Source organism: Medicago truncatula, chromosome 2 (assembly GCF_003473485.1).
Source record: "Medicago truncatula cultivar Jemalong A17 chromosome 2, MtrunA17r5.0-ANR, whole genome shotgun sequence".
Classification (NCBI taxonomy): Eukaryota; Viridiplantae; Streptophyta; class Magnoliopsida; order Fabales; family Fabaceae; genus Medicago; species Medicago truncatula.
In genome coordinates this window covers 23,793,521-23,807,305 of record NC_053043.1, presented here as the reverse complement: position 1 = coordinate 23,807,305, position 13,785 = coordinate 23,793,521, and the positions used below count along the sequence as shown (strand labels likewise).

Sequence of the window (13,785 nt, the reverse complement as noted above, 5' to 3'; positions counted from 1 at the left end):
AATCCATTGGCATGCTTAAAAGTACACAAAAAAATGAAAAAACAATGTTTCGGAATTCTGCAGAACTGACACGGTCGTGCCATCAGGAAGCACGGTCGTGCTCCCATTTACAGGGGAAACTGACACGGTCGTGTCATCTAGACGCACGGTCGTGTCACCCCACCAGTACAGCAAAATGCATTTTTACGTTTTTGCGCATAAAATCTTGTTTTCGAATCCGATTTCAGTTCCGTTTTCGCCAATGTATTCCTAACACTTAGACCATACAAACCACACTTGAAAACTTGACATTTAAACATTAAAACAACTTAATCAAACTCATCCCAAAATGACTTATTTTGCAAAAGCACTTAAAAACCACTTTTACTCAAAAACCCGTTTTCTTCCCAAAACGATTTCTCTCCAAAACCAAGTGATTAAAACAGAAAATCATACCATCCTAATTCATTCTAACAACTTCTTTATCTCATTCAACATCATCAAAATCAAATTTCTTCTTTATCAACCCATTTTACAAAACCACCACCAACAACTCATTTTTCTCAACAACAATCATGATATATGAACACCCAAGCCATAATTCATGATCAACAACATATCTCAGCAACAACAACATCAATTGAAACTTGATTCACACCCCAATTCAACAACAACATGTCATAAGTCATCAATTAAGCATAATTTCACAACAACCCATTTTCATACATTATGAACATATTATTTCATCATCAACCATTCATTTAACATCAAGTAACATATCCAAACATATCTCTACAACATAAGCACGAATTTCAAAGATTGGGTTCATGATAATCACTTATTCTCATAATCAATTATGCATAGAATCAAGAGAAAAAGAATTAATCAAATGATTATGATAAAGACTAACCCCCTTACCTTTGAAGATGATTATTCCTAACCCTTGCTTCAATTCAGCTCCTAATCTTACCCCAATTATTCCTCAATCTATTCTCTTCAAAACCCTTGTTCTTCTCTTCACCTCCTTCTCTCTCTATCTCTCTCTCTAGGAAAATTTTAGTGAAGTGAATGAAAGATATTTTCTATGACAACCCTAATGTTATCCCCCTTAATGGGCTTAACTCAAAATTCTAATGGGCCTAATCCATCCTAACACAATTCAAAAGTTTCTATACACTCCACGGTAATTACTAACAACGGTAAAATATAACCAACGGTCACTAATGATAAAAACTAATCACTACACTAGTAACTTAGTAAAATAAGGGTTCTCACTAATTGTTAAAATAATTCTCACCAAAATTACCATTTTACCCTTACCCGCCAAATGACCAAAATACCCTTCTATTACGGAAATTCATGAAAATGCACCCAATGATGATTAATCACACACAAACACATAAAACACATAATAAAAGTAATTAAAATAAATCTAGCTAAAAATCGGGCTGTTACACAGCCAAAGCGGGGAAAACCCGTCAAATTGGATTTGGTTCGGGTGGGTACCCGTGGATATGGGTTTTGTTGCCATGCCTACATGCGTCCATCGTATCACACACCCACCCTTTTTACTATCTGAACCACAATCTTTTACTCGAGATGCTTAGTTATAAATGTAGTTCATTGCAGGTCTAGAAACATTATATTCCAAGCTCTTGTACATTTTATTGCCGTTAAATTTATGTTCCAAAACAGTAGAATTTCTTCCAAAAGTGGCTTGTATTTCAGTGAACTATATTGTTAACATGGCATTTATTGCTTTCCATCCTTTTGCCAAATCACCCTTATTATCCTGCAAATATCCTTTCAATGTACCATGAATGGATTCAACCCTGTTAGTTGTTGTGCAACCAAAATGCATAACACGATTGGTCCAAGCTTTAACTATTTTTCCTTCAAAGGTTCCAATATTGTACTTTCAACATAATTCAAAAATTTTGGAAATTGTACACAAACCTTTCTGAATGCGAGCACTGCATCTGCATATAATTCCTCAGATGGAGAATTGACTATAACTTCCCAAGCATTCATGATGGTGTCAACCAAATTCGAGGACTTCACATGTTTCCCTTTGGAACTTTTACTTTGCAATCCAAAATGCATCTAGCTCTCACATTCTTTAAAATAAGAATTCACACACTAAAGCAGTAGATGTTGGAAAAAATTTGGCAACAACGTTCATCAACTCGGTATCCCTGTTAGTAACAATTACCTTCGGCATTTGTTTTTTACACTTCAACATATTAGCACACTCTTGTAGAGCCCAAGTGAAATTATCCTCTTTCTCACTAGTTAAAAAAGAAAACCCGACATTATATGTCATCTAAGTCGAGGTCAAACCAACAATCTCAAACAACGACATTTTGTATTGATTGGTTTTATAAGTCGAATCCATCACCAATACAATAGAAAATGTGTTAAACAATTTCACAGATTCAAGATGTGCAAAAAATATATCTTGTACAGTGACCCATTAACCGTTCTGTAATTGAAAACATAATTGTTTTCTTCAAATTTTTGGAACAACCCCTACATCTCTGTTCTCGAACCTCAGATACTCAGTTTGTATCTCTGACAGGCATTGTATATTTGTTTGGCAACTGTCATATTGTCTCTCCGTCTACCTTTCAAATCCAACATAATCTTTTTTGGTTTTATCAAATTTCTTGTCATGTCACCAACAATCTTTGAATCTTTTGCAGTTAAACGACCAGCCAACATATGACCTTCTAACTTTGGCTCCATCTTATGATTATGCAGTCCTGAAACAATATTCAGACTCTAGAGTTTTGCTACACTAAAATAACCGAGCAACCTAAAGGGACACCTGCATTTCCTTGAACCTATGCCTTCTCGTTTACACTTTTTTGTTCCTTTGTACTCCCCACTTCTTTCACAAGCTAAAACAAGCTTCAGTTTTTTTTTACGTCCGGAATCACTATAGGATTTATCTATTATAAGCTCAAATCCCGCCTCTATTGCTTGACAATTAGCCCATTTAATCATCTCCTCTCTATCTTCATACTTCTTTTTCTCACTACAAGAAATGTTGCATTTTGCCAGGGGTAGAAGCCCTGGCAAAATACTAAAAGCCTTGGCAACTGGACGTTTGCCAAGAGTTTTGCCAAGAGCAGAATCAACGGAATAGACCTCTGGATCCGGCCCAACAAGATCAACCATATCTATGTCTACATAAGAAAAAATGGTAAACAAAAAACTCATTATAGTGTAAACAAATACATTTGAATACCAAGCAAATGTATAAACCAATGCCTTAAAATAATAAATTGTGTTAAAAAAACTCATTATATGATATAAAATGATTAAAAAGTAAACAAAAGCATTATATAATAAATGGATATTGTACATAGTAGAGAATTTTTTTAAAGTCCGACCACATGTGCAGTAGAGTGTGGAGCTCCAAATTACTCATACTTACCTTATTGTTTCATCTAAAGTCTTGGAAAAGAATAGTTTCAGCACATTCCCTTTCAACGGATCAAACATTTAGACTTATTGATTCGAGACACAATATTAAAGTATTTCATATAATAATGTGATTTACTAATTTAGCTTGTGTTTAGTTCGGTGTTTCTAGCCTCAACAATTATAAACGTGTAAACTAACGGCTCAACCAAACATATCCTTAGTGTTTTAAAATCCTATGAGGCTATCCTTTTAAAATATGGTTCATGACAATTTCCAGGTCAAAATTCTAGCAACCTTTGTTCAAGTGACAGTTCTATAGAAAATTATTTCCACTTGATTAATTGCAAATAAGCCAAGTTAATCCATTTATCCCTATCTCTGTGATATATACTTTGTTCCAAAAGTTAGTATATATAGCAACCTTGTTCGTGTGACTGTTACTTTTCTCCACCTTGTTCATTCTATTACATTTGTCTAATATGGATCAATAGTCTTTGTCTACATTATAATTCAGTACGAAGGAGGTTCTACATTATAATTCAGTACGAAGGAGGTCTTTGTTCTTTTTCAAGAACTATATATGTTGCTTTCTGACATGTATTTGTTTAAAAAAAGTGTCAAAAAAAACGAGAATACTAACTCAAAGCATTATAATGTGATTTTGTTATTCAAATGTACATGCTCTGCTATGTTGGAAAATTCACAAACTTTTGGTAGGGTGCATAAAATTTACAGAAATAAAAGGATCAAACTTTTCATTGAATATGACAGAACTCTAAAAAATTATGCATAAACAAAATAAGAGAGGAAGAAGTAAGGTTTACCTTCTAAATGATTGCAATTGAGTGAAAATTGACGCTATTTGTTCTATTGATTGTGATGAAAACAAAAAGAAAATTGGCCAAAAAACACAAGGTATAGAACAATATTGAAGTTGAATGCACAATAAAAAATAACTGCTAAAAAGCTGCACTCTTTTATATATAACAATGTGGGTGGAGTACGGTATGTATATACCGTAGGCGTAAAATAGAAATCTCAAAATGTTCCTCCGGAACATAACTACCGAATGTGCTAAATCTGAAAAATTATAAATGTGCCCCCGGTATGTACATACCGAAGGTTCAAAATGTGAAATTTTAAAATGCACCACCGGTATTTAACTACCTGACGTATTATAAAGGATATTTTCATATTTTTAAGGGGTCTAAAGAGATATTTGGGGGGCCTAAAAGAAATACTTTCTAAAAGTTATCTTTCAAATGTGTAAAAATTAAAAGGGAATCCTTAAAAAAAAAAAAAAAAGGAATTACTTTTCTTACCCTTTCACCCGCGCCCTCTAAAATTTTCAAAAATGCCCTTCTGCATTCCGGATTTTAAAATCTGGATTCATGTTTACTATTTCGGATTTTATAATCCGAACAATTCTTATGTGTAATCAGCCATCAGATTCTCTCACATTTCAGCAGTTTTAAGTTTTTGTTTTAAAAACAACAAAAACACTAAGTAAAAAATGATAAAAACCTGTCAAATAAAATCATAAAAATAGAACCAAAAAATTCTAAAAAACAAATAAAACTAATGCAAGTTTTTTCGGATTTTTCTGAGAATATGAAAAATTAAAAAAAAATGAAAAATGGGTCTAAACGATAGAATTTTGGATTTTGAGGGGCGGAGTCCCGTAAGAAGTCCCTTCTATGGGAGTCATGGTCCTTGAATTTTTTCTGATTTTCTAGAGAAGTGTCGGAGCAATCCGATCAAGTAGCCCGAAAACCCGATTTTTTACTAAGAACAGGTAACAATGACCCAAAAACAGAAGGAAGAGAGTTAGGAAGATTAAAATTGTCCCCAAAATGACTATCCATGCTACAAACATGTTTAGAATTTGTGCTAATACAGTTCCGGATTATATTATCTACAATTATATAATCCGAACTGTTTTACCTTGAAAAGGGGTGTTTAGGGGTTTCCGGATTATGTAATCCGGAAACATCATGTAACGCACCCTATTTTTTGAAGTTTCCGGATTACAAAATCCGAAAAAATCCGTTACTCATTTTTTCACCCTTTAACAAAAGAAAACATCATTGCGGATTATAAAATCCAGAAACTCAAAGATATTTTTGGAAGAAAAAAAAATAGGGCGCGCGAGGAAACCCAGATGGTGGGAAAAGTAATTCCCAAATTGAAAAAGTTATCTTTCCTAAAAAATTTCAGGAGCCTATAAGACATTGATAGGGCCTAAAAATTTTTGCTCCTTAATAGCCTATATATACTAGGCTCTTATTAGTTTACATGTATCAGACACACCAATTTTTTACTTTCAATAAAATATGATCATTCAGTTAAACATATTTGTGACAGTAATGCTCATACATTTATTTTAAGTCGAAAGATGTTTCGCAATTGAAATATTCATAACATCCACCTATTTTAATGAAGGTGTGTTTTAGTATTGAACACCTTTTTCTCTATCAATTTTTCATTTAAAAGTGAATTATAAATTAGATTTGACAATACCTATGTTAAACTATATTTAGCAAATAAATATATAGTTTTTCCTTTAATAAAAGTTAACATTTATGCTATATGATACTTGCTGAGATATTTATTCTATATAAAAAAATCAATTTCTAATTAAAATATTTTTTTATTGTGTTAGTCGCATATGTGCATAATAAAAATATATATAAAGTTAAATATTTTTTCTCGAAAAAGTGTATTTGATTTATTGAAATAAATTATGTTAAAATTGATTTAGTAACTTTTACTCTCCCACTTGGGTTGATCCAGTGGTGTTGGTTTGGGACCTTCAAGTGTGCTTCTTCTCAAAGTTTCAAATTCGATTCTCTTCAATGTCAATTTTGGTAGGTTAGTTTAGCTTCTTGTGAGCGGTTTCATAAGTGTTAGTGAGGGTGATATACCATTTCCATTAATTGATCAGTAAACATTTATCCAAAAACACATTGTTTTTAATCACTTTGATATCATGGAACACTTGAATATGGAGGAAGTGGGGGAAGGAATTTGAGAAACCAGAAGAGGTTGCAAGAAGAATGGAGCTTTTGACACAACAATATGCTTGGTTGGTAGGTTCTTGACGAAAGAGCTTATGATAAATCCAAACTTAGGTTAAGAATTCTCTTACTATAAGTTTGTGGCGGGCTATCAGAAATATATTAGATTATTAGGTGGTTAGAGTTTGTTAATAGAGAGTATGGTTAGAGTTTGTTAATAGCATATATTTTTTTCGAGAGTTTAATAGCATGTTGATTTGATAATCTCTCATAAACTCTATATATGTAGAGTATATTATGTATTCATCTACTATCTTTTAATCAACAATTTAATATGAATTCAAAATATTTTTTCTTTTTATCAAGCTCTCAAACTTATTTCAAATATGAGATGAATATTCATCTCTTTGATCATGTGATTTATAACAAAAAGACACCTAACAATGCATTTAAACTTAGAAGAAAATATACTCATAAATCTTGTTATTACGCAAACGACAATAATCTACGTTACTATCATTTCTTACTCATAAAAAAAATTATGACTTCATTGGTGATTTGAAACCTTTGATTTTGGTCAATTCATCGATGAAGTTTGTTACATTTCACTAATTTCTTACGCAAACGATAGTAATCTACGTTAGCCATATATTTCACTGATTTTATTGATTGTGTCTATTTTTCTCCTTCAAAAGAGCCCTTTTTTTTTCTTGACGAGATGAAAAAGCTATTATAAACTCACACATATAAAGTGGAGGTACCTGAGTTCGAATCCCGTCATGACGTCCGGCCTAACAATTTCGACATTTTTTATAGCTAGGACTTATGGGACAAAAGAGCCTATTTTTATTATTCATCTTGTCTTTACTAAATATTAAAGTGTAAAAATTTTCTTCAAGAGAGCTTTTTTTTTTTATAGACGACATAATAAAGCTATCATAAATTCACACACATAAAGTGGAGGTATCGGGATTTGAACCCCGTCATGACGTCCGACCTAACAATTTCGGCATTTTTTATCAATTGAGCTAGGACTTATAAGACAAAAGAGCCCGTTTTTATTATTCATCTTGTCTTTACTAAAGATTAAAGTGTAAAAGCGCGTTTACACGTATTCCACACGGCGTCAAGACAGTGATCTCTTTCTAAACACTTATCTTAGCATACCATAAAGTATAAACTTTGGTGCTCTTTTTTATCACCAACTAAAAGTTTAACTTGCACTAATGTCTTAATCATGGAAATCAAATCTCATGTTCCACTTCCAAATAGACGACACATGCAACATTGGATATTTGTCCTTTTTTTTTTTTCTTCCCCTATCTTGTTTTCACATACATCAACAATATTTGGTCGTGTCGGTTAGCGATACTAAGAGAACTCTAATATCTTATACAATTATTAAAGAATTATAAATGTCCTTATATCTCATACCTACAAAAAGATAGCATTATATGACGAATTAAACCACCCCTATTATCGTATTTGTTTACCTATACCTACCAAAAGATAGCTATATATAACTGATTAAACCACCCCTATTAGATTGACTCTTGACTGCCGACTTCGTAGCGTTGATTTAGTAAGAAAGTTATAATAAGATCTAGAATCATATTTAATTTTTAAAAAATATTATGACAAATATTAATACTTAATATTTTAAGTGTTATATTAGATTTTTTTTTCTCATTACAAGGATTGGAACCCATGACCTCCGAAAAATGAACTACGAAACCTTTTTAATTGCTAATTTGATCTATTATTTCAGTTTGAACATTGCATAGCCGGGACATGTGTAAATTTATCTTTGGAAAGACACAAGTTAATTATTTAAATATAGAAATAATTTATTGAAATTTGTGTATTGCTTTTAATCTTTAATTTTTTAATCAATTAAATTCATAAAATTTTAGAAAATGTTTCTTCTTTTGAATTTTTTAACATGTGCCCTAAGGGGACTTCCACCGCCTTACGACCTCTAGAACTTTTCCTCCCCCTTCTCTGTAAACACAAACACCAGACTACTTCCACCGCCTTACCACCTCTCCACAATCCAAAGCCTTTCTTCCACGATGTAGTGATTAACGAACGGTGAGGCGATGAGATTCTTATTTCTCCGCTTCACCTCTTTTCCCCTTTAGGGGTCGTTGCTCCTTCCTCCTCCGGCGACTTGCTTTTCATCAACTGCTTTGTCGTCGATTTAGTTCCAGTCCAGGGTGATTCCGTTGGATCTGTACTTTCGGTTTTGCAGGTGTGTTCTGCAGATTTCGTTTGGTGGATGGGTTTTTTTTGTGAGCCTTTAAGGTTGTCGTCGTGCCAGTGGGTTTCGTCGGTGATGGCTCTTTGTTCGACGGTGCTCTGTCCTTTTCTTCTTCCTCGTGACTACTACTTGCTTTGTTTAGTCCTCCTCTGTCATCGTTCCTTTGGATCGTAGCTGTTTGCTTGGAACAAGGCAGTCTCGGTTACTGTTGTGGATTTTGGTGTGAGATTCGTCGATTGATTGTTCATAAACGTCTGTTATGTTATTTTGTGTTTGGTGTTGTTGTGTTTTGTAGGTTCAGAGTTGTGTTGGTGACTGCATATTTGGCGTTGGTTTGATATCCATAAGGGTGGTTTGGTTGTCAACGCTTTGGACTCGCGTTATGGGTTCAAAAGTGTTTTTGAGAAACCGGCTGTGTTGGTGTTCCTTGCTTGATTCTCTGATATTTTCAGGTCTGTTGAGATTTGCAGGTCTTGATGCATCAGGTCCGCCTTCACTATGGTACCGTCTTCTTGTCCGTTGCAGTCCTTGTGATTGTTCTCGGATTGTTGCTCGAAAGAGCTTTATACCTGCTGATTTGTTCAGGGGGTTGCTGGAACGTGGATCTTGGTACCATGCTGGCGGTCGATCCATACGTCAATCTAAAAACCATTTTGTATCCTACTGACGCTCTCTCGTCGTCTTTTTTGTAACTTGGTTTCGAATCCGTACGCGGGTTCGCTGGGTTGCGCCTATGATGAGAGTTCGTTTTGTTAGGATTGATTAGGGTCGTTTCTTTTTTTTCTATTATATCACGATGTATCCCCATTTGGGTTATTTCCGGGTCAGGTCTAATGTCCCCCAAGCTCTCTACCTCTTTTCTTTTATGTTATTTTATTTCTCTTTTGCTTAAAAAAAAAAAAAAAAATGTGTCATAAGAGCAGTCCCCGCCTTGAGGGTATGAAAGGTGCTCAACCAGGCCGGGCCTCCAAATGCTACGGGCCTCTAACGAAAAATTAAATCTAATACCGACCGCCTACTTAAATAAAAAATATATATGTTATATCATTTTCTTTCTTTAGTACACGTTTGAGTTTTTTTCTAGACTTTAGTTCTCCTTTTTGTACATAAATCGGATCCTATCAAATCATTCCTAATTTGTATAATCACTTAATTAGTCAATTTAGAAAGTTATTTCATTGAAAGAATCACAACAATCATTTTTTTCTTCGCATAAACCATTCGTTTTACCCTTTTTCACAACAGAGGAGTGACAAATTCAAACAACACCGTTATATAAATTTCACATCTTTCACTTAATTTTTTTTAATTCCTTTCATGTTTAGAACTTTTTCTGATTTTGATTTTTTTTTTAATAAAATTTAGCTACACAAAAAAATTACGTTTTATTTTACTAGGGGCCTACTTTAAAAAAAGAGCCAAACCTTCTATTTCACGGGGACGGCCCTGCCTAAGGGCACAAGTTAACGCTACCCTTTATCTTTTAGCATCTCTCTAATTGAATATTAACTTTTCCTTGATTTTAGTCTGTTATTTAATTATTTAGTGAGAACTGAGAAGTGATTTGTCGGGGGAAAGGATTTTCGAATATTCCAATCCTTGATCTTTTTCAATATTAATAATGTTATTCAAAAAACAAAATATTCACATTTCAAAATATTTATATTCTTCTTCAAAAAAAAAAAAATTATATTCTTTATGAAGAAAATTCCTGCTAGTTAGTATATACCTACGTTATTCTTTAGCATCATATATAGTTCATTCAACCATTCATGAGCAATATCGTCAAAATCGCATGTTAAAAATTAAAATCATCCAATTTTATGTTTTAATGTATGAATTTCATGTTTATTTCAAAAAAAAAAAAGTATGAATTTCATGTTAAATCAATGATAAAGTCTAGTTGAATGAACTTGGAATTCTATCCCGTTTTGAGGGATCCGATAAAATTGAATTAATTTAATTCGATTTTGAAGAAATTATCTCCTCCTTTTTGGGTTTATTAAAACTTTTAATTACTCTAGAAATTTGTTAAACTTGTTTTTTTGGATACTTTTATGATTTGATGAGATAATTTATGTTTTTATACAGGTTTATGAGCGTGACACTTTATTATGACGATTTGATGGTAAGGCCTCTCTTGTTTAGAGGGTAATTTACCTCTCATGATATTAACCAATCAAAATGTAATATACATAGGTAGCATTAAATATCAAATAAATGAGTAGATTTTTTCTAAAAATAAAAGAGATTTTTTCTTAATCATAATGTAACTTTTAATACTTTTAATTTTTATTTAATTTAATTTTTTTGAAACAACAAATGATTTAATTTTTTTTTTATATTAAGGTGTTCAATCTTAATTAATTTACTCTACAAGACTTATAACAAATAAAATTTTACATCAAATTTCTTTCATCTGGATGTCCTTAAATTCATCATTTACATTTATAAAATTTCTTCGATTCCAGAACCCCGAACGTGAGAACAAAAACATCTCATTCTTTCAAATTTCTTCTTCTTTATTCTTCCATATTGATTAATTTTTGTTTCTTTTTCATTATTCTTCCCATTTTGATTGTTCAATTTTGTCGTTCCAAATTGCCGCAATTTCCAATTATCGTGAGAATTTTCGTTGTTTCTAGAACCGCGTCAGGTATCGTGACTTATTTTTTTTATTTAAGCAGTCAACCTAATAAAATATGTTAACACGCGTTGTCTCACTATCAGCAAAAGCCTTTTAAGTCCAAATAAAAGAACAAAAGCCTCATCACATAACCATTTCAGCAGCAACCAAAAAAATGCTAGCAAACTCCCACAACATCACAGCGGCAACACCTGCTAGCAGCCCTCAAAGTGCAACGGATGATTTACTCAATTGTTATAATTAACTACCTCACAACCAAGAAAAATCAAATCAAAAAGAAAAATCAAGTCATCATACCTGACGTTGTACTGGAAATAACGGCAATTCTCGCGATATTTGAAATCATGACGATTCTCACGAAAATTGAAAAATGCGGCAGTTGGGAACGACAAAATTGAACAATCAAAATGGGAGGAATAAATTTTATGAATATAACTGATAAATTTAAGGACATTCAGATGAAAGAAATTTGATGTGAAATTTTAATTGTTCTAAGCGAGTCCTGTAGTGTAAATTAATTAAGATTGAACACCTAAATATAATTAAGGCAATATTACATTATGGGTCATTTATCTTATTTATTTGTAACACTTTGGTCCTTTGTCTTTATTTTTTCCCGTTTAGGTCCTTTATCTCTCTTAAAAGCACATATACATCTTTTTTCGCATTTTTTTATTAAAAAATACATAATTTTATTTTTAAAAATATATTTTTATTAAAACTGAAAAAAATCCAAAAATATGATGAAGATGTTCATCATCTTCTTCCTTTGAATCTTCATCATCTTCTTTAAATAAATAAAAAAATTCTACTAAAATATATCTCTAAATATCGTGAATTAATGTTATATTCACTTCAAATCTTATTTTAAACACAAAAATCAAAACCTTAATTTCACAAATGTTGCAAGGCGAATGGTGGAGGCTTAGTAACTGCGGAAGGGTTAGGCTTTACGAAAGTTAAGATTGTTCTGGAAACAACAAAATTGATGTGCAAAGCTGCTATCAATTTTTGGGTTATTTTTATGTCGGGCTTGAATATTGAGTTAGAAAATAATAATAATAATAATAATATACGGCGTGACAATTTATATAACTAATTTTTTTTTTTTGTGATGAAACTAAATCTCTTTCTCTATAGGGGTTTGATTTTTGTGTTTAAAAGAAGATTTGAGGTGAATATAACATTAATTCATGATATTTTGAGATATATTTGTGTAGAATTTTTTTTGATTCAATGAAGATGATGAAGATTCAAAGAAAGAAGATGAAGATGATGAACATCTTCATCATATTTCTGGATTTATTTTATTTTTAATAAAAAGATATTTTAAAAAATAAAATTATGTATTTTTTTAATAAAAAAATGAGAAAAATGATGTATATGTGCTTTTATAAGAGATAAAAGATCTAAGCGAAAAAAATAAAGATAAAAGACCCAAGTGTAAAAAATAAATAAGATAAAAGATCTCTAATGTAATCATGTCTATAATTAAATAAAAATTAAAAGTATTAAAAGTTACTTTATGATTATAATTTATTCCTTTTTTAGAAAAAAAAATTGACTCATTTATGACATTTAATGTTGCCAATGTATATTACATTTTGATTGGTTGATATCATAAGAGGGTAAAATACCCTCTAAATAAGAGAGGGTAATCTAAAAAAAAACCCAATTTGATATATTTTTGTTTTATAATTAAGTTTAAATTTCAAATCATTGATGCATTTATAATATTATATCAGTGTGTATATGTTGTCATATACATAATTTTAATATTAGTTTTTTGTTTGAAATTGTGGTCGTGTTTTCAAAAATTCTTGCAAGATGAGTGCCATGATTTTAAAAGGTTTTTTTTTTCTTCATACAAGTAATAAAATTGTAAATATGTTATGAATATTAGTGGATGTCCATGTCCTTCAATCTTCCACCTTCATATAACTCTCATTAGTAAATGTATGGTTAGTGATTCTTAATTGGTTTGATCATTCATTTGTTCATTTGTGTCCTATAAATAGGACATGTATTGTAATGTAAAGAACACAGTTGAGAAGCAATACAATACACTCTTTTGTTCTCCCTTTATCCTTTTCTCTCTACTCTTCTATGTTATACATTATCTTGCAATGCTTTTCATCAACTTCAAACATGTTATCAGCACGAAGCTCTAAACAATCCGAGGTAAAATTGATTCCTATTATTTTGGTATTGTTTGTTGTATTATTCTTTTATCACTGTTTTAATGTAAATCCTTATTTGTTTTGTTTCCTTGTCATCCTTCCATTCATTCACTGTTAGTGAGTCTTTTATTGATTTTTCTTCCAAATGTTGCAAGAAAAAGCCATAATAAAGCTTTTATTATGCGAAGTTTTTTTTTCTTTCAGAAATTGAATAATAACCATTACTTTGAATGCTTAAACATCATTTTTAAAATTTACTTGTGTTCCCTTAAC

At 31.6% G+C, this 13,785-nt stretch overlaps 1 protein-coding gene across 1 annotated transcript; it reads right to left on the bottom strand.

Annotated features, from left to right (window-relative positions):
- Nucleotides 1–2,529: 2,529 nt before the first annotated feature.
- LOC25488385 (uncharacterized) lies at nt 2,530–3,159 on the bottom strand. Its single transcript, XM_013608600.1, has 2 exons — nt 2,823–3,159; nt 2,530–2,741 (listed from the first exon to the last, which is right to left on the bottom strand). The coding sequence occupies exons 1-2, from the start codon at nt 3,157–3,159 to the stop codon at nt 2,530–2,532; spliced, it is 549 nt and encodes a 182-aa protein (XP_013464054.1).
- Between the last annotated feature and the right edge of the window lie 10,626 nt (nt 3,160–13,785).